This window comes from Triturus cristatus, chromosome 3_2, assembly GCF_964204655.1.
Source record: "Triturus cristatus chromosome 3_2, aTriCri1.1, whole genome shotgun sequence".
NCBI classification, from domain to species: Eukaryota; Metazoa; Chordata; class Amphibia; order Caudata; family Salamandridae; genus Triturus; species Triturus cristatus.
Window position 1 is genome coordinate 83307184 of NC_140584.1, and position 25266 is coordinate 83332449.

A 25266-nucleotide genomic window follows, 5' to 3' on the forward strand; every position below is an offset into this window, starting at 1 on the left:
TGTAAACTTGGGCTGATCCCAATGAACTACAGGTGAAGTACTTTTGTTGCAAGATCAGTGGAACATATAATAAGCTTCTTCTGGAACTCTTATTACAATTCCCTTTGTAGGAAGTTGGCTCCTTAAATGATATATCAAAATGAGATATATTGTCCGGGGGTTCCCATATGAATGTACAGGGGCTTGCTCTAGCAATCTCAAGGAGCTCTTTTAGGGGGTAGAGGAGCCTTAAGCTTATCAGAGAAGAGTGTTAGACATCTGCAAATACACACAATATTCAACAAATAATGCACATGACTCACCAAGGAGATCCACACAAATTTATAAAAGTAATGTGTACCTTTTTATATACTTAAGCAGAAGAATTAATACGATCAGGTAAATAATTTTTTCAATAGAAATACTTTTGCATCTATAAAGTCGACAATATGGATTTTTCAGAAGCTGCAATGTTATCCTATAGGAAGAAAAACAAGGACAGAATTACGGTACAGTACAGCAACTTAAGAGATCAATCTCCGGGACTTAAGGTGAGTGGAGAGCAAGGTTCAAGGCTACACCAGACAGACACCACCAACGGCACTAGAGCGGCCAGGTGCAGGGGTGCAAAACAGCATTGGGTGCCCAATGGAGGTCAATGGGGGTCAGTCTCCGCAATAAGACGGCAGGTTTTGACTGGGAGGCCAGTTGGGCTGAACCAACAGGTGTCTCAGGCCTCACGATGCTTCGGCACACAGGTACACTTTTGGTCCTCTTCTCCACGTGCAATGGGTGTAGGGTGTCCTTAGGCGTCAGGTTTTCTTACCAGGAGCAGTGGCGGTAGAAGGAGGCCTGCTAACCGAGGCTGCAGGTGTCATCGAGGAGTCCACCTTGGGGGAACCGAACGTGGGCTCCGAGTCTGGAGGGGCTTGGGACCACGTTGGCCCACTTCAGCTCGGGCTAGGCGGCTCGGTGCAGTGGTGCTTTCCGATATTGTGTTACTGCGGTCTTGGAACCTCACAGCTCAGTCTTTGGTGCCTGCGGGATGCAGGAGGACAGGTCTGCTGTCCCACAGCAGTTCTTGGTTCCTGGGTGAAGTACTGGTGGCTGGACAAGTCGGCTTTTGGAGCAATTGTTGAAGTCAGAAGGCAGGCCGGCAGGGTTGACTCCAAGTAAGTTGCTGGGTATTTTGTTCTTCCTATTTGCAACTCTTCACGTCCGGCGTCTTCTTTCAGTTCGGCAGAATCTGATTCTCTGGTGCCAGAGGCTTACCTAAATACTGAATTTAGGGGCATTAGGAGAGTGTAGGGCAGTAGCCAATGGACTACCTACACCCCTTATATGACCACTTCCTGTAGGAATTGGGCATAACCCTGTCCCAGAAAGCCTAAGTTTGCCATCTTCAAGATGGCCAACTCTGCAAAATTCATGTCCACTCAGGTAGCCCACCTTGGAGGTGGTACACGCTTCCCTTACTAGCTATTTTTTCCGCCTGCCCAGGTGCCAAAGGGCTCTGGACAAAGGGGGTCAGTTTCATCTCCTGTGAGGGGAGCCAGATTTGCATTTCAAAGGCGGTGACTTCTTTGAAGCTTCCCAGCGTTGGAATGCTATTCAGCAGGTCATCCCGTCATCCTGTGGGAGGGAGTGTGAACAACTGCTTCTCGAGCAGGCTTTGTTTTTGACCTCCTAAGAGCAATTGCCACCCTTGGGGGTCAGAAACTAGTCTCTGGTAGTAGACTGACAAGAACCAGTCAACCAACACACCAGAGGCTGATAGGTTTTCAGAGGGCAGCTTATCTGTGTGCATATAAAAATGAATCCAACACTGGCATCAGTGTGGGTTCATTAATTCGAGATGTTTGATATCAAACATCCATATTTTCAGTAAAGCCATCATGTAGCTGAGAACTCATTTCCACCAGTGTCCAGCAAATGTACTCGAAATGGCTTCCCTATTCACATGTACTGGCAGCAATAGGGCTGACCAGCACAGGGGTATATCAGTTCATGCAGGCAAGCCCTCACGTTTGGTATAGTGCACCTTGTCTTAACGCTGTAAGGCCTGCAGTAGGGGTAACTTACCCATACTGCATGCAATGTCAGTGGGCATGACACACAGGGCTGGGTGCTATGTCGTGTTTTCACTTTTGTCTGTACAATGACAAGCAGTCTGCAGCGGCAGTCTGTCGGTGTTCAGTGAGAGGTGGTACAATTCGTGCTGCAGTCCTTAAGGACCCTCTTTGCCCTTAAGTACCAAGGATACCACTCACTTGGGACTTACAGGGAGTGCCAAAGGTATTGCTAATTGGGGTACAAAGGTACCGTTTTTAGGAAAGAGATCTGGCACTGGGTACCTGGTTAGCAGGGACCCAGTTCACTTCCAATCAAAATCAGATCAAAAACCAGGCAAAAAGTGGGAGTGACCATGTCAAAAAGGGGCACTTTCCTAGACACTTGCACTTCCTTAAGGATAATACTGGCTTGTAGGTTCTCTCTAGGTTATACCTGTAGCAGCATCAGTGTGCATTACTGTTATATCAGTGCCAACAATGTTTCAATATACATTGTACTTTTCAATTGTTGAGATCAGAATTCCCTCGCTTCTATCTGATGGGTGGGGCTGGGATGCACACACTTGTACATGAGCCATAGAGAGTGATACCACTGACTCTGCGTCACCACTGCCAACTGACACCCACCGGCTTTGCTATTGTGCACAGGCATGCACCTACAATCCCCAAAAGACAGGGGAATCTTTATGTTTGGATCTACCCCAGACCAAAAGCTGAAGCACACTATAAACCCTAAAATAAAAGCCTACCGCAGGTAAACGCAGTGAACTTTCCAAGGGGTTGTTATGAAGCCGCAGGATGCAATTCCATTTTCTTAGCACCAAGTTGCAACAGGCCCTTCACTTCTAATCACTTATCACTCACCAGCAGCTCTCCATAGACCTATCAGGGGGAATTAAAATTGCACAAGTGTGGGCACAGCCTCTAGGAGTAAGTAGTCATCCTCTTTGAATAGTGTAGAGGAATTTGGAGCTCAAGGGTTCAACACTCAACCTGGCAGTGCAGATGCTTACCTGTGCTACATGTGGCCAAGTCCAGTTCGCTCTGGACAGCTCCTCAAGGCAGTCTATACTCATGCAGGGATCCCTCCAGTCCAACTCCTCCTCAGCAGTCAGTGGACTCCTTCTAAAGTGGTTCAAGGCAGCTTCTTCCAGCAAGATGCAGAACTTTCACGTTGCAGTAACTGTAACCCTTGAGGCACAACATTTTGGTCAAAGCTGAATTGTGGCACACTTACTAGAGTTTTGTCCTCCATAGCATCTCATTTTTTAATAGCCATTAGAGATGCTTGCACGTCCCCAGAAAGCAAGTGCATCAGATCCATGCATGCAACAGAGCACCATTCTAATGTGCACTGCACGCAACAAGCAGTCAGTGGTGTCCAAGCTAGCCCAAATGAAATATTTAGCTGCATCCTGGTGGTTTTAAATGGTTTGAGCCAAAGAGGCTCAAAACTCCTCCAGGACCACAAGCAAGATTCTGTGGCCATGCTCCAAAGTGTGTGAGATTAATGGGTCTAAGAGGCAGACGGTACTACTTGACCTCAACAGAAAGCTAGCAGAGGAGAACAGACACTTCCTGAACATCTCAATCCTGATGGACACTATCTGGAGGAGCCATTTGGGCATTAGAGTTGGCTTCGCTGGTGGAAGCTTGGACTACCAAACTCTTTGGAGTTGGATGCTGTGTAAGAAAGCATGGGTCACCCAGCGGCTGTCTGTTGCGCTTGGCCACCCGTCTGCTGACCGGTGGGCAACATCAAGGCTTTGCCCAAGTACCCATAAGGGTGTCAGTCTGGGCTTCATTTAATGGGAACAAGGACTCAGATGAGGCTGTCTCAGGGTGCAAAACCTCAAGTGAGGGCATTTGTTTTGACTTAAACTGAAACAGCTATACATCTAGGATACATGCTGCATGTCTAATGACCACGGCAAATGATGCACTCTACTGCATTGGTGCTCCAAGGGGCAAAACCATTCCTGTGTCAGGAGAGGTATTTAGCCTACTGACCTCCTTCTAGTCTATGTAGATATTATCATCACCTTCAGCGTGATCATCATCCTTATTAGGGTTGGGCGGAACATCAGGAAATTCATTCTGTGAGATTCTGCAGAATTACAAAACATATATGGAGATTCCATAAAAAAACTAGGGCCCTGAAAGGGGAACAGACTAGACCCTAGAAATTTGGTAGCGGAGAGGATGGGTGGGTCGGTAAGGAATCTGAGGCTACAGAGAGTCTCTACCAGATAAGGCATTACCGAAGGTAAGTAACTTTAATCTAGCTACTGATTCCTCACCTTAGAATAGATACCCAAGCAACACCTTCCCGGAGGTGGGTTTGCAAACATGATTTAAACGAGAAAGTGCTGCAGGACTGAATGGGCAAAGTGCCCGTCCCGACAGAACTGATGGTCCAGGCAGTAGTGTTCGGTGAACATGTGCAGCGAGACCCACTGGCACTCTGCCTGCTAAATCAGTGGTCACAGCCTTTGCTCTGGTAAAATGAGCATGCTAACCTTCTGGGAGTTGCTCCTTGGCCAATGCATAGCAGATTTTAATGCAGAGCACGATCCATAGGAAGATGGCCCTCTTCTGCACTGTCTTTTCTTTCTTGTCCCTGACATATCCCATGAGCAGCCGATCATCCACCCAAAACTGTTTTGTGCGGTCACAGTAGAATGACAATGCTCTTGGGTCCAGCTGGGAGAGTCTTTCCTCTTCCTTAGAGTTATGAGGCAGAGCATAAAAGTGATGGACTGGCCTAGGTGGAATAAAGTGACTACCTTCTGTAAGAAGTATGCTCGAGTCATAAGGACCAGCCTATCGGGGAAAAAGGAGATGTAAGGAAGCTGAGAGAATAGTGCCTGAAGCTCAATGACTATCTGGGCAGATTTAATTGCCACCAGGAAAGCCGTCATGATGGTGAGGAGCTGAAGAGGACGAGAATGAAGCGGCTCAAAGGGAGCGCACAAGAAAGTAAAAACCAAAGAAAGGTCCCATTAAGGCATAACAAAGGGACCTGGGGGAAACATGTTGTACGTCTTTAAGAAACCCATTTACAATCGGGGACTTGGAGGGAGGGCTGATTTGGAAACCTCAGAAATGGGGAGATGGCAGATAAATAACCCTTCAAAGTGCCCAATGCAGAGCTCTGCTGGGCTAGAGTAAAGATAAACAATACTTGTGAAAAGGGGGCTGAAAATGTATCAATCTGTTTTTCATCACACAGATTTATTTCACCGGCCGGCGTATACCGGTCTTGGTGGAGGGACACCGGACTGCCAAGGTAAAATTGCAGACTTCGAATAAAAGTTCGAAAGCTGTCAACTGTCACCACTCAATCTCCATGCATGAAGCGGAGCGTTGACAGTTCAGATGGAGAACCGTCCCTTGCTGCTGCAACAGACAATCCTCCCGAGGGCAGCCTGATCTGTGGACTGATTGCCATGCTCAACAGCTCGGGATACCAAATTCTCAAGTTCAGTCCAGAGTCATAAGGACGACTTGGGCCTGATCATTCCTGGTCTTATTGAAAACTCTGGGCAGGAGTGGTATGAGCAGGAAGGAGTACTTAAGGCCTGAGCTCCACTCAAAAAGACAAGCATTTCAAAGTGAGAGCTGCCTTGAAAATTCCAGCGCACATAAATGCTGACAATGCGTGTTCTCTGCAGCACCAAACGGATCTAACCAAGGCTCTCCCCACTATAGAAAGAGACCTTACCACCTCCGAACAGAGACGCCATTCGTGTTCTGCTAGGCATCTTCGGCTGAGTTAGTCCGCCTTGGCGTTCAGAGAGCCCCACGGCTCCACCCAGCCCTGTCTGTTGCAGTAGCACAGTCCTCTGCTAGGCAGGGGTTGGAAAGCTTGAGTGTCATGGTAGCTGGATGGGTACAGCCGTGGATAGAAGCCCCTTCCATGGCCACAAAAGGAGCAAAAAGTGGGTGGAGATTAGCGGGTGACCTTGGAAAGTCCCAAGGACCTGGAACAAAGCACAACAGTGAAACCTCTACCTAAACTTGCACCTATCCTGCTACCCCCAAAGATTACTGAAGAGCTCCAGCGCCGAGTCCTCCTTGTCTCCAAAGTGATGGAAACCATCAAAGGGCATTTCCACAAGCAAAGCTTCGATATCCCCTGAAAGCCAGTCGTCCTCAGCCAGGCGTAGCACCGTAAGGCCACCGATGAAGAAACTGCTCTGCCTAGCGAGTCTGTAGTATCCATCCGGCATCTATTTGCAAACTTCACTGCGTCTCTCCCATCAGCTATAGCTAGGGAGAGTATGGCCCGAGCCTCCTCTGGGACCATAGGCAGTACCTGCGTAACCAACTCCCAAAGGGAATGGGCGTAACGGACCATAAGGCAAACAGTGTTCACACAAAGCAAAGCCAGGTTGATGGAATAAAACATTCTCTTACCCAAGGGTTCCAGCCTTTGGATTCCCTATACGGTGGGGCGCTAGGAATGCCCCAGGATTTACTCAGAAAGTGAAGGCCTGGACCACCAAGATCTCCGGGCTAGGGTGGTAGGTGAGGAAAAAAGGGTCCTCTAGGGTGGGGTGGGGTGATGGTGGAGGGCAATTGTCCTGTCCACAGGAGCCATTGTGCAGGACTTGGACCAGGCATGAGCAGGAAGCCTGTAAGGGTTTCATTAGATGGGAGAAGTGGTTCTGAAGGGGTAGCTCCTGGTTGAAGCTTCTCCTTCAAGACGTTAGTCTAGACAACCACAGAGGGCAACTGAAGGTCAAGGACCATGCCACTCTCCTCACCACCATAGCAAATGTGGCACCCTCCTCCATAGCCACGGTATGAGGAGAGACCAAGCAGGTATCTGGTGAGGTGTCCAGTCCACTGGCATCCGCCAATTCGTCAACAGTACATATTTGTGTCTAGAAACCTGTATTCTTCAGGGTCCAGTGGCCCTTCCCAATTTTCCCCAAGTCCTAGCCCACAATTTAGCCTGGAGGGGATGGCTCCGGTCAGCGCCAATGTCGACTTCTGACACCCCTCCGTCTCCGTGTCAGAGTCAGGAATAAGAATGGGGACGGTGCCGCTGGGAGCGTCAACAGTAGGACCAGCATCGGGGAATGTTGAGGTGGTACGACTGGCGCCGGTTCAGATCCAATGGGCTGACTGGCGTCGAGGGCGGACCTGTCAGTGGTGAATCAGTAATTAGGCCCCTTGTGAAGCCGCCCAAACAGGAGGTGCATGTCCTTACAGAATACTCTGAGTATATGGGACGCTCTGGCTACTGGAAACTCGGGGAGGCGCAGAGAATATCCCAGGCACAAGCTCAGTTGCAGAGCCAGGGCTCGAGTGACAATGCTCCCTTGTCTCGCCAGATGACTTCAACGGATGGGGTAAAGTCGAAGACATCTTTGCCCTCTTGCGCTTTCTGTTTTTGTGGGACTTACCAAAGTGGGATGACTTCGACGGATATCTATGGTTCGGCGACCGATCTCAGGACCTTCCTCTCAACCGAGATCGAGATAGTCACATGTCGAGCAGCAAGGAGCTTGAGGGATCACTTCCTGAAGGCCTTGGGGTTCATGGGGTTGCAATAGACAGGTTTTGGCATTGTGGCAGTGCTCAAGGTATGAGTGATAGATGAGGTGCAGGTCCATCACGGACATCGGTCAGTGACAGGTGCTGCAGGGCTTGAAGTCGGCCTTCCTTGTGAACATCCCTGCCACACCAGGAGATAAATCTAAAAAAAAAAAAAAACTTGGTCAAAAGTCTAAAAACGATCAGTCAAAAAATGAAAGGAGGTAGCTTTCTCCAGATCTGCATTGACTGGTGCGGAATGAAATTAACTGAAGCCAGAGCGCTGGGGAGGTGCCTACATAGGCACAGCACATCACTTCCGGCGCAGACAAAGTCAATAACACTACGCGGAGCTGAATGATGCTACCTACCGGCGTGCAGGAGTCTTAATCACAAAACGTTTTCTGAGGCACCCTGACGCCTGAGGACAATTCCAAGGTAAGGAATCTGAGGCTAGAAGCCTCAATCAGATTCCGCCAATTTCGCAGGTGGAATAAAACATTCCGCCAACTCTACTCATTTTCAGGTTAATTGGGGTCAGAGTCAAAAAGGTGATGTAGCCTCTGAGAAATTCCTCTGGGAAGAGGAAGTGTTTTATCTGACTCAGAGCATAACGGAATTGGGTATAATGGAAAAGATTCAAGATGTGACCTTGGTCAAGGCTGAAGCAGATTCAGATTGAGCTCGAACACCGGAGTCAGCAAAGGCTCAACCTCAAACTACAGCACAATTGAACTTGATGGTGAAACAAAAGCAGATCTTGGAGCTGGGATCGAAGTTGGCACCAAAGTCAGTGCGGAACCACAGGCAGGTTCAATGGTCATAGACAGCACAGTGAATTTTCCAGCGGTAGCCCAAATGGAGGCCCAGACATATTCTAGGCACCCGAAGGAGCCCCTGAGAAATGCACAGCATGTCCTCCTTAAAGGTTTCAATGTACTGTGGCAGTGCAACAGGGCAAGTTGAAAATATCTGTTCCATTATCAGGAGCAAAATCGGTTAGCACCTTGCTGCCCTCCGACTTATATTTGGACAGAAAGCGACGGGATGGGGTAAAGTTCCCCCTCATCTTCTTATGTTTATTAGATTTCGATTTGGACATCCAGGATGACGATGAAAGCAATAACAATATGTCACAGGAGTGGCCTCAAAAACAGGAGTAATTCCGCAGCCTAGACTTGGAGTGGGACTTACAGGCCTGTGACTTCTTTTGGTGTTCACCGACTTGCTACTTTAATTCACAGTCCCAGATCGCCTTAGGGCACATTCTTCACATGACTAGGAGTCATGCCCCGAGCCCAAACACCACAACACACCTCGTGTGGGGTCAATCACCAACATCTGGTTCCGACAGTCACACATTCGTGAGGACATTACTCTTCTTGCACAAGGAAAAAGAGTTTTGGAAGGAATCCATCAACCGACAAAAAGGAAGGAGCGCTCCGGATTTACGTTTGAAGGTGCGAAAAGAAACTAAATGATGTTCGCAGGCAGAGGTATGTTATATGTGCGGATATGTGGCTCCATTCCATCACTTCAGAAGCAGAATGAGGTCAACTCAAAGCTGCACAATGCCACCTGGCATCACACAAGAGCACTGCTGATAAACTTCCAGATCCAGTCTGAGGCCTGAGGAATATTCGAAAGGTGAGGAATCGGCGTTTAGAAGTATGCATCAGAAATACCATGTACTTTCCGTTCTCATCACTAAGGAGAAACACGTTTTGAAAGGAGAGCTGAATAGAAAACCCTGGCTGCAGCACGACCCTGCCCTTGCCCTATGCAAATGCTATGAGCAGTCTGCATAGACAGCTCAAGTTCATAGTAGGAGCGAGCTAAATTTCCATTACATAGACACAATCTCACAGTTTTGTGAATTTTGCATTCTACTTGTTACACAAATTACTCAATAGAAAATAATGCACATTTTGAGCACACCCCTAGTACGTAGAGCGCAGGACTGCACAGGAGAAATACTGCCCTGATCACTCACAAGTCCACTCCATGCCAGAAAGCGCATTAGAGGAGGCTTTCAAACAAGGAAAGATATTATACACAGTATTGTGGAATGCTGCTGGATCAGATCCCGGTGTAGGAAAATCCAGGTAGAAGGGTATCGGTGCCGGAAAAGGGCCAAATGGCTCGAGGGCCAACTCTGGGTAGTGAAACCGACAACTCCACCACAACTTACTCTGGTCCCAAAGATGAAGATCCTGTGGGTTTCTTGTCTTCCTATGATTCTTCCTTTTCCTGGAGAAGTGGGTGGAAAGCGACCTCTAGCAGGCCCACTAGCGACGTTGACCTCTATGTTCATTGCAGCCCCAAGTCATGAAAAGTTTAGCCTCCTGTTCCTCAATCACCTTGGAATTTATGCTGAGGTAGGACTCTTAGCACCAGAGACAGATAGAGTAGGGGCTGGTGAAGGACACATTTGTGCATTGCAGTCCCTACAAGGCTATAAGCCTGAAAGCTTCAGAGAAGACCTTCCTAGACGCCAAGCTCATGATATAATAATAAAATTATTTATAAAGCGCCTGGTTACACCAGCTGCTGTGTCCCTGTGCTAGGAGCTACTACTATGAAGAGCAGTAAGCGAGACTAAAGAAAAGTCATGCAGTAGGGGTGGATGAGAATCAAAAAATTCACAGCTGGAACAGCCAAGTTTTCAAACCTTTACGGAAGGCGCTTTCAGATATCCTAGCTCGAAGTGTAGGCGGTAATGTGTTCCAGTTCTTGGCTGCCAAATAGCGAAAAGAGCGCGCACCCATCTTACTCTTTGAATTTTAGGAACTTTGAGCAAATGAGTCCCCGTTGATCTGAAGTGACGTGTCAGATTGTAAGGGTTAAGAAGATCATGTAGGTAACTGGGTCCCATGCCTTGCAAAATCCTGTGGCAAAAGCACAAGGCTTTTTAAAAGAATTATTTTATTAACAGGCAGCCAGTGCAGGGCATGAAGGGCTTTCGCCGAGGAAGCGCTCTTCGGTAAATTAAGAACTAGGCTGGCTGCCGCATTCTGAATGCGCTGCAGCCTGTGTAGGCTTTTTTTTGTTAGTCCAAGATAAATGACATTTACATAGTCCAGCTGAGCTGTAACAAGAGTGTGGACCAAGGTTTTCCTGGCTGAGATTGGAAGAATGTCCAAAGTTTTATTTTTTTAGCATTTTGAGAATTCCAGAACATTTCCCAGTGACCTTCCTAGCACGGGTTTTGAAGGAGAGTTTGGGGTCAAGCCAAATTCCCCGATTTCTTAACTTCGTCTTTAGGAGTGGGTGTGGGACCCAGCATTTGGGGCCACCAAGCTGAGCTCCAAATGGAAGGGAGTTTCCCTACAACCATGACCTCTGTTTTACTGCCGTTCAGCTTCAGGCAGTTGTTTGACATCCAGGACTCAAGGTCCTTCAGGCAGGAAGAGAACTGGGTCGCAGCATGTTCTGAGTTCTGAGCTAAAGTAACAAGCTGTGTGTCGTCCGCATACGACACAATAGTCATCTTGTGTTTTTCCACAATCTCCGCCAGGAGTTGAATGTAAACATTAAAAAGAGTTGGGCTCAATATTGAGCCCTGTGGGACCCCTTGTGAGAGCGGCAAGCTTTTAGACATGGCGCTCTGCAACCTGAAAACTTCGATCCTATGGGAAGGAGGTCATCCACTTAAGAGCAGCTCCCCCTAGCCCTCCTGACCAGAGTTGCTGCAAAAGCAGTTTATGGGATACTGTGTCAAAGGCTACGTTGAGGTCCAACAGTACCAAAGCTATATTTGGATCATCTGTCCGCCTTCGTAGTGTCTCTGTGGCGAGAAGTAACGCAGATTCCGTAGAGTACATGGCTCTAAAAGCCTAATTGCGTTGAGTGGAATAGGTTATGCTTGTTAATGGGTGCAACCAATTGCGTGTTCACAGTCTTCTCTGCTATTTTGGAGAAGTAAGGCAGGAGTGCGATGGGACGAGAATTATCCAGCAATCCCGGATCTGCTGATGGTTTTTTTCTTGAGAGGAAGGACAATTGCGTGCTTCCACTGACTCGGAACCTCACCATAATGGAAGGATAGCTCCAAAAGTTGCTGTACATAGGGTAATATTGTGTCTAATCCTTCCCTAATGATTTTGGTCGCAGCTGGATCCATTGGTGAGCCAGATTTAATACTTCAGGCAACATCTCTCTGATCTTCCAGCGAGGGGGGTAAGAACCCTGAGAGTTGGTTTGTCTCCAGTATGACGGATCTTTCAAATTGAGAAAAGTTACCATTACGAGCTTCAACTGGAAAGGAATCGTATATTTTAGATACCTTCATGGAGAGGAAGTTGGCAATTGGATTGCACAACTCTAGGAAACCACTGGCGGGCGCCATAATTCTCTCTAAAGAGGAAAGGTCTTTAAGAATGGCAAATAATTCTCTCGAAGAATTATCCGCCTGCTCTATTCTGACATTATGATAGGCAGCGCGCATTTATTTTGTAAGAGAGTAGTAATTTTTGTGCTAACTTATAAGCATTGTTATTATCATTAGATGAATCTTTCCTCCATTGGTGCTCTAAGTGTTTGCAAGATGTTTTCACAGTCTGTAGCTCTTCATCAAACCATGGTGCTGATTTAGTCCATCTTTGAGGGGTGTTAGTGGTCCATGGGGCAACTACATTTAATGTCTCTGTAATCCACTTATCTACTGCTAGATTGGCAACATTTACATCTACTCCCAATTGGATATGCATCAAAGGAGCTGAAAAAAAGGGAATTGACGTCATTGCGCAAGGGCAGGCACAATATGGCTTTGGTAGCATCTCCTGAAGTCACTACTGGAGTCAAGATAAAATTAGCACCTCCTACCGGTGTCAGAACTTTCACGTTTTCAAGATCTAGTCTGACACCTGGGATTATTCAACAGGTTAGAAATCTGCAGGTATTAGTATCCACCACAATTGTGTGTATTGTATATATTTTTTTGTTTATCCCAGCGTCACAGAGGTCAATTTTATTGTTTATCCCAGAGCCACAGACGTTTCCAGGAAAATCATGATAGAACAGGGAAATAGTTTAGTGACCTTGAACAAGCAATTAAGGAGTGCAGCAGATGTTTCAAGGCATTCTTCAAACATCAAATTCCACAAATACGGATAAGGGTAATTTGTGCTTTTTTTTCAATATATGAATTGATGTGTTTTATTTTTTAAAATGGCATTTGGTTTCACACAAACATTGAAATATCACACATAAGGTCATCAAGAACATGGAAATTTCACACATAAGCAAACTGAAAACTTGGGACCTATGGATAGGGGGTTCTGATCTTGAGGGTTTGGGGCTCCCCAGCTCATGAGCTTGTCTCCACTCAAGGCTGTGCCTGGCGGTTTGAGGGAAGGTGAGCCAACTAGGCACACCTGAAGGCCATGCCCAACAATCTCCAGGTACGGGGAAACTAATAAGAAGACATGGCCAAAGCCCATATTGTGAACTTTGATCAAGCAAAACATAGCTGAAGGCACAATGTGCAGAACGGGTGGACAGAGAGCTTACCAAAACCCAAGATCACAGCCTGGCCAAAATCCAAGGTCATTGATAAAGAGCGAGCCCTGCAAGCACTAAGAGTCTATGGTCTGAAGAAAGGGTGAAGACTAAGGTCAAGTCCAGCACTCAGACTTCTCTGGGTACAGCCATAGGCGATGCTACATGAGCATGAAGGCAAAACAGTACAGACAAATCCCAGGCATTTGTCAAAGTACATCATAACACATGCCAGGGAATTCACAAACAAAACCTGAGTTTAGGGAACTTGTATTACTACTGACGTGGTCAACAGGATTCAGCGCTACCGAAACCGCTGTCGGACAGGAAACAGGCAAGAGTGTGTGCACTGATACAGGATGTAGCCAGTAACACTAGATTTAAACTTACTGAGCTTTACTACCTGCACCATGCCCATCTCACACCCTAGCAGTCCTATGGAATTTTACCTGTGAAGGCTGAAATGTGCCTACGATACAACACCAGGCCAGCGAAGTTTTTTTTATATTACTTGGACCTGTGCCAACCTTCAAGAGTTCTGGGTTTAGATAGTTGACAAGCACATAGGGATGGTGAGGATACAGCATACCCTAACAATTAGACACTGCCTACTGTGACTCACACCGCTACCGAAAACTGGCACAAAAATACACACTTGGTTTGCGCCCTTAGACCTACTTTTGGCTAGGAGACAAATTGCTATACATTAGATCACACGGCCCGCCCCACCTCTCTAGGTGGAAGGCTGACCTGCAGGAATGGGTAGGCTGACAAAAGATGGCTGTGCATGGTGCAAAGAGATGAAAATGTGGAAATGGTCTTAGTACCATGAGTAAAGATGACTGATGAGTTAATAGATCCTCCAGTCATCTCGGGATCCCAATCCACAGCTTGGACTGAAGGCGCCTACCCGATCGAAGGCTCCACATAAGGGGTGTGGGCCTGAGATGTTAGGGTGGGAGGGAATGAGAGATAGGATACGATGAAGGGCTCTTTCCTTGATTATGTATTGCAGATGAACAGGAAATGGGTGCTCTAAATGGGCAGACTCTTTGAGTGAAAGTACTGACCAAACTGTAACAGATGTATTATCTCCTAATCTGGTATTTAGGATTAATGTTCTGAGGGACTTCTGTCATGAACATGCAACTATATTGCCCTAGACTGCTATGCTGAACTGTTCTCTTGTTTTTTCTTGATACAGACAAAATGCGATAGTTATTTTAAAAAAAAGGTATGTTAAGGTTACAATACAAAATACAAAACAATAAAACACTGAAATGCACCAAGTAATGTGAGCTATGCAACCATAACATCTCATACCAAATCACAGATCACATTAATCAAGATGTCACAGATGATATCAAAAATTAGATCATGAATAACATCACTGATGAAGGTCCCTTCAACTGATGTTATAAAAAAAATTGTATATATTTTTAACGTGAAGGTTGACTGATCTAAGCAGAGAACCCATTAACTAAAGTATTGCTAGTGAAAATACACACACTTTGTGAAACACGTTTGTACCATGTACTGTCAACTTTATAGCATCCACATCCATCTATCTTAGCATGCATGTTGAGTTTCTGCAACTTTCAGTAATGAGAGCAATTGCTTTGTACATTTTGTATGTAAGCCACAGGTTTTCTTAAGCTCATATCCAAGACGTGCTACAAATGTGCTTTTTATTGCATATTTTCCATCCTTAATTTACCTTGGAAAAATACAATTATACAACATTAAAAAAATGAAATGAAATGGTCCGAGTTCCAATTTCTAAATGAACTAAGCTTTGAAAATGTTTGTGTTATCTGTGAACAAAAATTTTAAAAATTAATACCATCAAGACATACCGGCACTTTTAGCGAGAATGGAGGTCGGTCCAGGTTTGCGAGCTGACGACAAAGGAGCCACCCTCCTGCAAGGGGCGGTCTTCGAAGATGTGGTGGAGCTGGCAGAGGAGGAAGGTCTATTTCCATCCACAGAATCTTCATCATCTAAAGTTTTATCTGTTGGCAAAAAACATTGTCAGTTTAAACTTTCAAGATGGCAATGTTGACATTTTGCCAATATTAACTTTGAGAGGCAATTACCGCATAAAAAGTAAATTCATTAAGCTGCTACAACATCGAAATTCACAAATAGCGACATAAAGTACTGTGAACCCTGACACAAGCTAGACTTCATTTTGAAGAGGTTGACTAAAGCACGACAATTTTCAGAGGTAGCGGAATCATGCCCTGCTGCTCTAGGTATGGAGGTTGTTTGATGAGCAAAGAAGTACATTTTGCAGGCCTGCTATAGTGAAGTACTTTGTAAAAATGTCTCAATAAAAGTGATGTTTATTTTCTAATGCTGTGCGAGGCTGTCATGAAATCCATTTTCAACCATCATACAATTATAAAGGTTTTAGAAAAACTGCAAGAATGATGAGTAAAATATTTAAGAGGTGGATGTTCAATATTAGGCTCCAGTGAGGTTTTTGGCCGCCATGTCGCATCAGACAGGAACCAGCCATAGGCAAATCAGCCTTGGTTTGCTCTTATAAAAACAGTCCTGACTGAACTGCCATACCAGGCATCTTACGAACGGCAACACTAGAACCCCAGGGCAGTTTCAGTCTATTGGGCCTCATCAGTAGGCTGAAGTTTGAGTCCTAGGCATACCTGTCGCACTTAAAACGAGGGTCCCATGTTCACTGTGGCAGAGGACTCGAGCTGTATCCTACTGACAAGAACTAGGACTGCAGAAACTAGTCTGGGGTTCTTTGTGTTCTCACTCATAGGGGACCTGGCTTACAGTTAGGACTGAGATTGTTGCAGAAATAATTGTTACCCAAGATATTGCACTTTAAGAATACAGTAAGACTGTCCCATGCCTTGCACTGAATTTAAAAAAATTAAAAAATAAACGCATTGTTTGCCTCTGCCAAGGTCTTGTTTGACCCAACACTCGGTCTTTAGCACTCTTTGGCTAAATCTTTCTGCGCTTCTCGTATGCATATAAGGGTCGTCAGGTTGTTCACTTGCTACACAGATTAAATCACTCACTAACGCTTTTCAACCATCCATCTTTATAGGTTTATGACACGCTCAGACTCATCTGCAGGAGCATCAACTTTAAATACATTAAAGCCATACCCACACAGACCATCTGCACAAATGGCAGAATTTGAATGACCGAAAATGTAACTTACATTTTTTCATCTGAAACGGTCTACACGAGTGTTCTGGGTGGATAGCAATTACGAGTGGACTTTATGACTCGTTCTGATTGACATTACTGCTTTAAATCTTTTACAGTGAAAATCACCGCATTTCAGCTCAAAACTCACGCTAGTTCTTAGAGGAGTACAACTTACTCCTTAGCTTGAGCATCAACTGAATGTTTCTAGTTACAGAAGCCTTTGACAATTGACATCATCATATCATCTGTGGAATTATAGACAAGGGCGTAATGACTGCACTCAGTCATTATGCCCTTCAGGCTACTCGGGATTATGCATTAAAAAATTATTCCTTAACAAAGTAACACCCCGACGCACCAAGCAAGCACAATAAGTGTAGCCATTTCCCTGAAGGCTCCAGATAAACTCAACACATTGAAGCACACAGCAGGTGGAAGAACAGAGAGGACTACTTTTTGATATCATTTTTTAAAAGGTATGGTTCTGGAGTTCAAGAAACATACAATGGAATGGAGTGAAGGATGTTCCATGCTGTGAGAGTCCGTGTTTAATACCTTTTAATGGGTAACCCTTCTCAATCCAAGATACAATTTTCTTGGCTTCACTTTACAATGTGCGGAGTAGACTTTTGAGTCGCGAATGACAGTGGATAGCAGAACTCCATGCGCCATTCTCTGTTTCCCAGATGTTTATATGTGAACCACACAGAGTAACCCTGAGCATCACCACTAGTTATCTTAGTTCCTTAATAGTGGCCCAAAAAAACACGTTTTCAAAAACATGCCAGCCTAAGCAGATTTGCCATCAATGAGACAATCCGAGTATTTGCCCGAATCCAAATTTGCCGTGGTTCTACCTATACTCAATACAAAGGAGAAAGACCCATCATTCACAAAATAAGTCCGGCTTTGTATAGTCTCTAATAAGAACTCTAATACTTGTGCATACTGTTCATAGTTCCTATCACAGAGGCCCCAAATGCCCTATTTTGCAAAAACTAAAGTCACCTCTGCCAGCATAAATACCTATAAATAAAATGGCCTACAGGGGGATCATTTACAAGTTCACTTAAATAGTACTTCATGAAAATAAATTGGTGTGTTTGTGAAATGCTACAACGCAGGGAATGAATTAATAAAACATTCCATGCATTGAGCTGATGAAGTTATGCCATGAGACGTACATATGTAAAATCAATGTAATTGATAAATAATACAGAAAAACAAACACTAATTGTACATGAACCACAACATCATCATGTAGCAACTGGATACAACATGCGCATGATATTCCACTCTTGTTTAGAAAGGAGTTAGTAGTGTCATGTGCCACTTCCCCGTACAAGAAGTAGAAAAGTTTTCATGAAGTAATTTTTGAGTGAACTTTTAAATTACCGGTCCCTAGGCGATTGACTCTTATTTATAACCAGGCTCGCTAGGGGTTCTGCCTAAGCATGCACAAGGAATATTTTATATTCTAATAACGTATTTGCCAATAAGCACAAACAAATATACTTGTTTAAAAAAAATAAAGATTGGGTCATACAAACACATTTTTCAAAATTTCTAAAGCAGGAATCGTGTTTGAAGCATTTTCTGATTTATCGTTTAACTTAAACACCCAAACAAATCCGCTATTCACAAAGGATATCAACTCAAGAATATTTTGAAATTAATTGTAAAATAGGTCATAAAAACGGCTTACGAGTGCACATCCGTTTGCAAATAAGCTTCTTGAACATTCCTCCTTGCCTTCATGACATGCGCGGATCCAGCCAGGGCCCCGGCAGAGTGGTGCTTGCTCTGCGTTGATGTATCGCCGATAATCAAAGACTCATCAGGTAGTAGTGCCGGGACCAGCGCGAGCGTCTTTGGTTCTGTGGGTGCAATTTTAGCGAAGACGCGGCACTTCTAACTCCAGAGGCACGCGGCAAGTGAAGGAAATGCTGCAGTGCAAGTAACGCGCGCGCCGTTCATGAAAGGCGGATTAAAGGATGCGCATGGTGTCAAAGGCTACAGCCTGCTCCGAGTGGGCCCCGTGGGAAGCCTGGGCAGGAGGGTCTCGGCAGCTGCTCTCCTTTTAGCATGACAAACACACAGTCACCATTCCCTGCTCTCCTTTCAGCATGACAAACACACAGTCACCATTCCCTGATGCAAACGGTAACCCTTTCACTCCTGGAAGAGTATCACAGAGGAATGGATGCATTTTTGCTGCTTATGGCGGTTATTTTTGAAATCCAAACAGTGCTGGCAGCCTGGCAGGTCGAACCAATCTAGCACGTTGAAATTAGATTTTCTAATGTGATAATTCTGAAATAATCTGGAACTGGAGACTTATTTTGCGACCAGCACAATTTGTCTAAGTGTTGCCCTATTTTAGGAACAACTAAATGAAGCCTAGGATCACCAGGGGCAATACTGCAAAGGGCGTGTGCTCCCTTAATTTGTGACCCGGGGCACTATGGTATTATAGAAGGGGCAGCAGACGCTTGTGCAGCCATTTCTGTAATACTGATAGTGTTGGTGTACTTAGGAAGCGCTCTGACAGTGAGTCACAAAAAGATGGCACACTGTCCGTGCACCTCTTTAAGCCAGCCCTCTCAAGGGGAGATTCTGTGGTTCATAGACCCGCCCCTGCCCCCTCCAAAAAACATTTTCTTGCAGGCAGGTGGAGTCATACACTTTCACCCGCCAGCTAGGGGACCTCTCTCCTCTCTGTAACAAGCATTGGCATAGCCAATAGGTCTCGCCTTTGAGACCTTATAAGTGTTTAGCCATCCAACAGTTGATGTTGTTGCACCAAAGATATTGTGCTGCATAACTAAAAACGTATAAGGTCCCAAAAGCGATACCTATTGATCCTTGGTAAGACGATAGGACGGGAACAATAGGGGACAAGGCAGGGCTGAGAAGGAAGACGAGAGAAGGAGGGGCGCGACGCGGGAAGCTTGTGATAAGACAACCGGCATCAGATTCAGCCTGGTGACTAACAAGGAGGGAGGGGGAGAAGGGAGCAGGTAGTGAGAGGGAGTTAGATGAGTGTCATAGGCCGGTGCCTACTTTGCCTATTTGTTAACCCAGAACTGGTTTGGATGCCCATTGCAGAGATCTGAATTTTTCTTTACAGAATGCACCCTCTGGAACTCTTTTCCGATTCCCTGCAGGAATTGCAATAAACAAGTGTGTATAAGACATTTCGTAATACTTACATCCCTGGTTTCCACAATGCTATACACTTGACAAAATATAGAGACGTTGTAATTCATGCAAAGTTGCTTGCATTTTATTTAGTTTGTGTTTGTAACTAATAACTTCGGCACTTTACACGAGCAAGGGATTGTGTTTATATTTTTGTGCTTTAAGGATTTACAGTTATTTAGTTTTATTGGCATTAAAAACAACGTTAATGTGACTCATATTATGGATATGGCTGAAACAATAAACATACTGCACGTGTCTCGTGAACTGCACTTGGAGCTCAGCTTGTATTTCCATCAGAACACGTCCTGGGGCAGTTCAGTTTACAGTTTCCCATAAGTGTAATTTCGCACGGTGGCATGGGAAACTGCCAACTACAAAAATATCGAATAGCAACAATATTTACTGCACAAGATGATCAATGCAAGAATACACAGGGACGTATAGGTTTACTATTCTAACTTAACAGCACTGCTGTCAATACAGAGTTGCCGCTAATAGGGATACCTGAAAAAAACCTTCCCCATCACATACGCACTGTGAAATGAGTAAACACCATTAAGACAGAAAACAATACCTGAGTTTACATAAAATCAGTCAAACACGTCTAAAGTCCAGGAACATCCGAAAATCAAATGAAATAAAAGGTTTCCCTTAAAGAAAAACATATCACAACAAAAAATATATCTTTTACTCACAGATTCACACAATAGTCAGTATTCTTGTTAAAAGATGGAGAAGCACGGGAACCCTTCCTCTAACGATCTCAAACTTGCCGAGACCTGATGAAGACGGAAGCCAGACAGGAGTTCAAATGAAAGACAGTATGCCGAAAAAGGAACCTACGGTCTCAGCCCAGTACCGGAGCGATAAGTCCAAACCCAGATCGAAGATACCCGTATTTAGGGCGGGGAGAGAGAAAGTCTCCTATGGAATAAACAGAGGGAACTCATTAATGTCCAATTAAGCCATCGCATACAACTATATCAGTAACGGGGTAGAGGGTCCTGGATCACTCGGTCCCAAAACGTGATGGAAAGAGAGGGAGGCTGTAAGAAATGGAAACCAGGAAGGGATTAGAGAAAAACTCCTTAGGATATTAGTGCCCCGGAGTGACTGTGGAGTTCCTACTCCAAAAATTATAAGGCCAGAATGTGTGTCTGGATGCGGTGGGCCAATGGCTGCAAGCAATCCTGACTCTTTGCCTGCCTGTGGGTCAACTGAAGACGGAAAAACACGTGGGCCCACGTACAAGAAATAGTTACGGTCCTAAATGGCAAGAGGTGACGTCACAGCCAGGGCCAGATGGGCACTGCTGTACCGGCAATAAAATATAACGAGAGACTGGTAACCGAACCGTACTGAAACAACCCAGGGGCCTTACGGGTAGAAAGCTGACACGTCCCATACCAAAGAAACCCCCAGGGTGTCTTCCCGGGAGGTGAGTAAGGGCAAAAAATAGCTCAAAAAGGACACAGCGAGACTCCTTACCACCGGCGCAGATGATTCCAACAAGTCCAGCGATTCCCGAGCGGATTCCCGGAAGTTATCCAGCGGGGGAGCGTGAGGGCTCCTCCTTGTCAGAGCAGATGCCAGACTGCACATGGGGCCCTAAATAGCGCAGTGCAAGAAACATCCTACCTAGTTTCCCCACTATCGGCAGCGCCAACTTGAAATGGTGAAGGAAGGCAGTGGATGCTTCGAGGGGAAGAAGGCTCACCATCTAATGCCGGTCCTACCCACATACTAGATTGAGACTGGTGAGTGGTGTGCGGTGGGAGGGAGGGAGGGGGAGAAGGGAGGGGGTAGTAAAAGCGGCAAAAGTGAAAGTGATCGCATCCAGATGGCGCCTCGGGCGCTGAAAGCTGGCGGCTGCGGGCATGCAAGCGATCGTGAACGCAAGCTTGCGGTCAGGAAAAGCCTCTGGTAGCACTTTAAAAATCCACTAACTAAATGTCTCGCAGTGCGGCGCATGCGCTGGCTCAGGCGAGACCTAAAAAGCAAGCGGCATACCGCCTGCATTGTGAAACAGAGCACTTTGTAAACACAGAGTGGCTTGTAAACATTTGCTCTGTATGTCAATGAATGTGTGGCCCCCCAAGGGGAGGAGCGATTTCTCTGCTACCCTGAAGGCAGTAAATTAATTGTAACTGGGCGCATTGGCGACATTTTCTCCCAGCAAACCTGTTTGAAAGTTTACCGTGGACTAACCAAGGACTGCGTGTCCTATCTGCAAAACCGGCCCAGGTTACTCCAAGTCATTGGCACTTCTTTGCACTTATTGGTTTCCATTGCCTCATACTACACAAGACCATGACAATCTACCATTAAACCAATAATGGCATTAACAAATGCTTTTCAAAATAAATAGGTTATGGTTACAGCTTTCTCGAAAGATTTCAGACCAAGAGCATCTGACAACAATTCCAACCGGCCCCCAAAAAATAAATAATTAGGCCTATTGCCTTCATCATTGGCTTGACAACATAACCAACTCAAAACTACTGACTTCTGCCTACGAGACGGAAAAACCAACAAAACCCAAGACTCCTATAATTATCTGTGAGAATCCATGCAAAACAACACCTGCCTACAGGCTTCACACAGTGTAATAACAATCCACACTTAAAGAGCCCTTTGGTTTTAACGTATTATTTTCATAATAAATAGGAACAACCAGAATTCTTTTAATGAGCTAACCCTGCCTATACCTTTTACCACTGGCTTGTCACCATAACCAACTCATGCCAACTGTATTCAGCATAAGCTTTTCCACATGACAACTATCGTTATACAGTTATAAAATCATAAAATATGCACAAAATGACAGTTGACAAAACACACAACCCTTCATAAGCATAACAAGGATTTTCAAAGTGAAAATCTTCTACACCATGGGACTGTCACAGATAAACATCAAACCCCCTGCCTACTATGATAATCTGCAAAACTCCCTTTAACGAAATACCTGCGTAGAAATTTCAACACAGCGTCATGAAAAGCCACCCTTGAAGGCCTATTGGTGTTCAAATATGAGTTAAACATTAAATAAGCCAGGCTTACTTCTCAAAATAAATAGATCAGGCCTATACCCTTGATCAATGGCTCCTCACTAGAACTTAGCAGTCCTTCTGTTTTGAGCATAAGCTTTCCCAAAAGTAAAAAAACAGAAAAACAAGCATACTTTCAACGGAATCACAACATTTCTGTCCAATCCTAATCTATACTCCGAGAAACCAACATCGAGGTAGAGCCACAGTGTGTTCCTGTTGTACTCCTGGGAACTATTCTTTTGTTGATCAACAGGCAATAACTGTACTTTCAAGCCAGACATACAAATTCAAGAAAGTAACTTATTAGACTGAAAAAGAGCAATACAGCAAAAGTTTTATGCCTAGAATCAAATTTACCCTTAAAGGTGTATCCTTGGGACATCATTCCAGAAGAAACCCAGAAGAGCGGGAATAAGAAGGCGACCCAGAAAAGCTGTCAGGGGGCACATAAATAATAACACACTCCTGGTAGCCAAAAAAAGCACCACTGGAGATGGTATTCAGACTGACTTAACAGCAAAATAAACTGATTTAACTGTTTTGTTGAGAGAACAGGCATGCTAAAGCCATCAACTAAAGCCTTCTCTTCATGAGTATTACCCAGCAGTAACTGTTACCATTGCTTTATTCTAGCTGGCTTTCATCACAACAGTTTAAGACAAAATTATCTTTAGAGCCGAAATGGCTTCTATTAATGATTAGTGGCAATGCGGACTGGTCCACATATGTGGAAGTATGGCTGGCTCTGTCAGCGGGTATAGCAAAGCGTAATATTGCCAGGAGCTGGGGGGGCACCTTCACCCCCGCAAGTGGAGGAGTGGAAACAAGATCTTGATTGGTGTCAGAGGGCCGAATAAACAGTGTATAAAAGTAGGGGATGTGTCAAAAAGTGGGAAAAAGTGTGGATGCCGTGGCAAAAGTATAGAGGGCTGGGGGCAGGGGATTAGAGGGGCGCCAGAAGGTAGCCACACTGCTGGCTTCATTAATGAACATAATGTCATCGATTCTCTGTGTTTGATACCTGATGTACTAATGGAAATGCTTATGTATGATATGGTCTTTCGAGCTTTGTTAATAAAAAAGATTTGAGGGGAAAAAAAATGATCTTTTCAACCAAAAACAGATTTCTTCATCCTATCACACAGTCACACCACTCTTCGAAGCTCTCGTTCAGGTTTTTAGCCCTTTTAAAGTAACTTCCAAGACGCTCAAAAACTATGTGGATGTAAACGCTTCCCGAGTAGGCATGAGATGCAGTGCAAAGGAAAGGATGCTAAACTATAAATATAACTTTATCTAAAGCATTAATTTCAGACACAAACAAGCTTAGTCAGAACCCATACATACTAAACGCTTAATAGGTACAATCTCACATCTGAACAAATATGTACCAAATCCCAACACAACACGGTCTTCCATATCACATGTTCTGACTGAGCCAAACTAATCAATAGAAACCCGAACTATTAAGGACAAACAACTAGCAACCACACAAAATGACCTCAAATGATTTTGGAAAAAGATAGCTCTGTGCTCATTACTATTACACTGTAATTAATTTAAAGCTGTATGACAGTTGAGTAACTGCTGATGGCCATTGATTGAAATCATAACAGGGCCATAACAACCATTTATCTTTCTGGGGTCGATACGATGAGCTTCTCTAAACTCGGTAATATTAACTCCCGTTATTTAAAATGGTATTACATTTGCTTAACTAGGATAAGTTAAATGTAACAATAAGCTATTATTATTTCAATATAAGGTCATCTACTTTACATTGAACTTCTAGACGAGAATCAATGCACAAATGGTTGACCACTACCTGATGGGCATAGTAAACAAAGCAAACACTGGCACAAAAAACAGGCTTAATGTTCGCACTTGAGAGCTGCCACCTACTTAGACAATACTCTGAAATTGTTTTTTATTTAAGGTTCATGTCACGCTTTGTAACCACCAGAACGCTTTACTTTCAAAAAGACTACATCTACAAGAATCCCCGGCTCTGTGATTTCTAGCTCCGTAGAAAAAGTTCAGTACTTGACTTGTATTAGTGAGCTATTTTATAGCCTCTGTTTGCTTCAGTCTAGTGTTGGTCACAGAAGCAGGGTTCAGCTTCAGTGACCCTCTGCTTCGTGTTTTGCGATGAGGAATATCCTTGTTTTACGATGAGGAATAGCCTTGTTTCCTGAACATGCACTATTTAGCAGTGAATCCTTGTTTCCAGACATGGCATTTTACAGCCGTATTCAGATTCTCAGTATCATTCAAAAGCTCAGAGCAGACAAGTGTATATCACTTTATTATGCATAATATTCAGGTACAAATGAAAAAGTTTCCTATATTCAGTAATGCCTTATCTGGTAGAAACTATCTAGCTGTAGATTCCAGATGTCTTTCCTTAGAATTACCCAAGTATCAGACTGGATCCGGGAAATTTTCGAGCAGTACCTCTGCAAGTCGGTAGGTGGTGACATTCGGCTCCACATCGGCCATGCTGGAAGTGATGTGCACTTTGCCTATATAGGTGCCACCCAGTGCACCAACATCAGTTACTTTGTGTGACCTTTCCATGCCAGAAGCGTGGATCCACAAAGTTTGCTGGTGTACCAGTATGCAAACACTAAGGACCTCACAAGGAGAAATCAGTTTGCAGTGAGGAGGGTCGGTAAGGGATCTGTGGCTTGATAGTGACTTTACCAGGTAAAGCCTTACCAAAGATAAGT

At 44.8% G+C, this 25266-nt stretch overlaps 1 protein-coding gene across 2 annotated transcripts in view; it reads right to left on the reverse strand.

The window, feature by feature from the left end:
- The window catches only part of CLASP1 (cytoplasmic linker associated protein 1), a 1312099-nt gene that overhangs the window by 859669 nt on the left and 427164 nt on the right, over positions 1–25266 (reverse strand). For both annotated transcript variants that reach the window (XM_085647275.1, XM_085647274.1), the window contains exon 9: positions 14951–15106. In XM_085647275.1, the coding sequence (XP_085503401.1) occupies positions 14951–15106 (156 nt within the window). The remainder of the gene's footprint in view (positions 1–14950; positions 15107–25266) is intronic.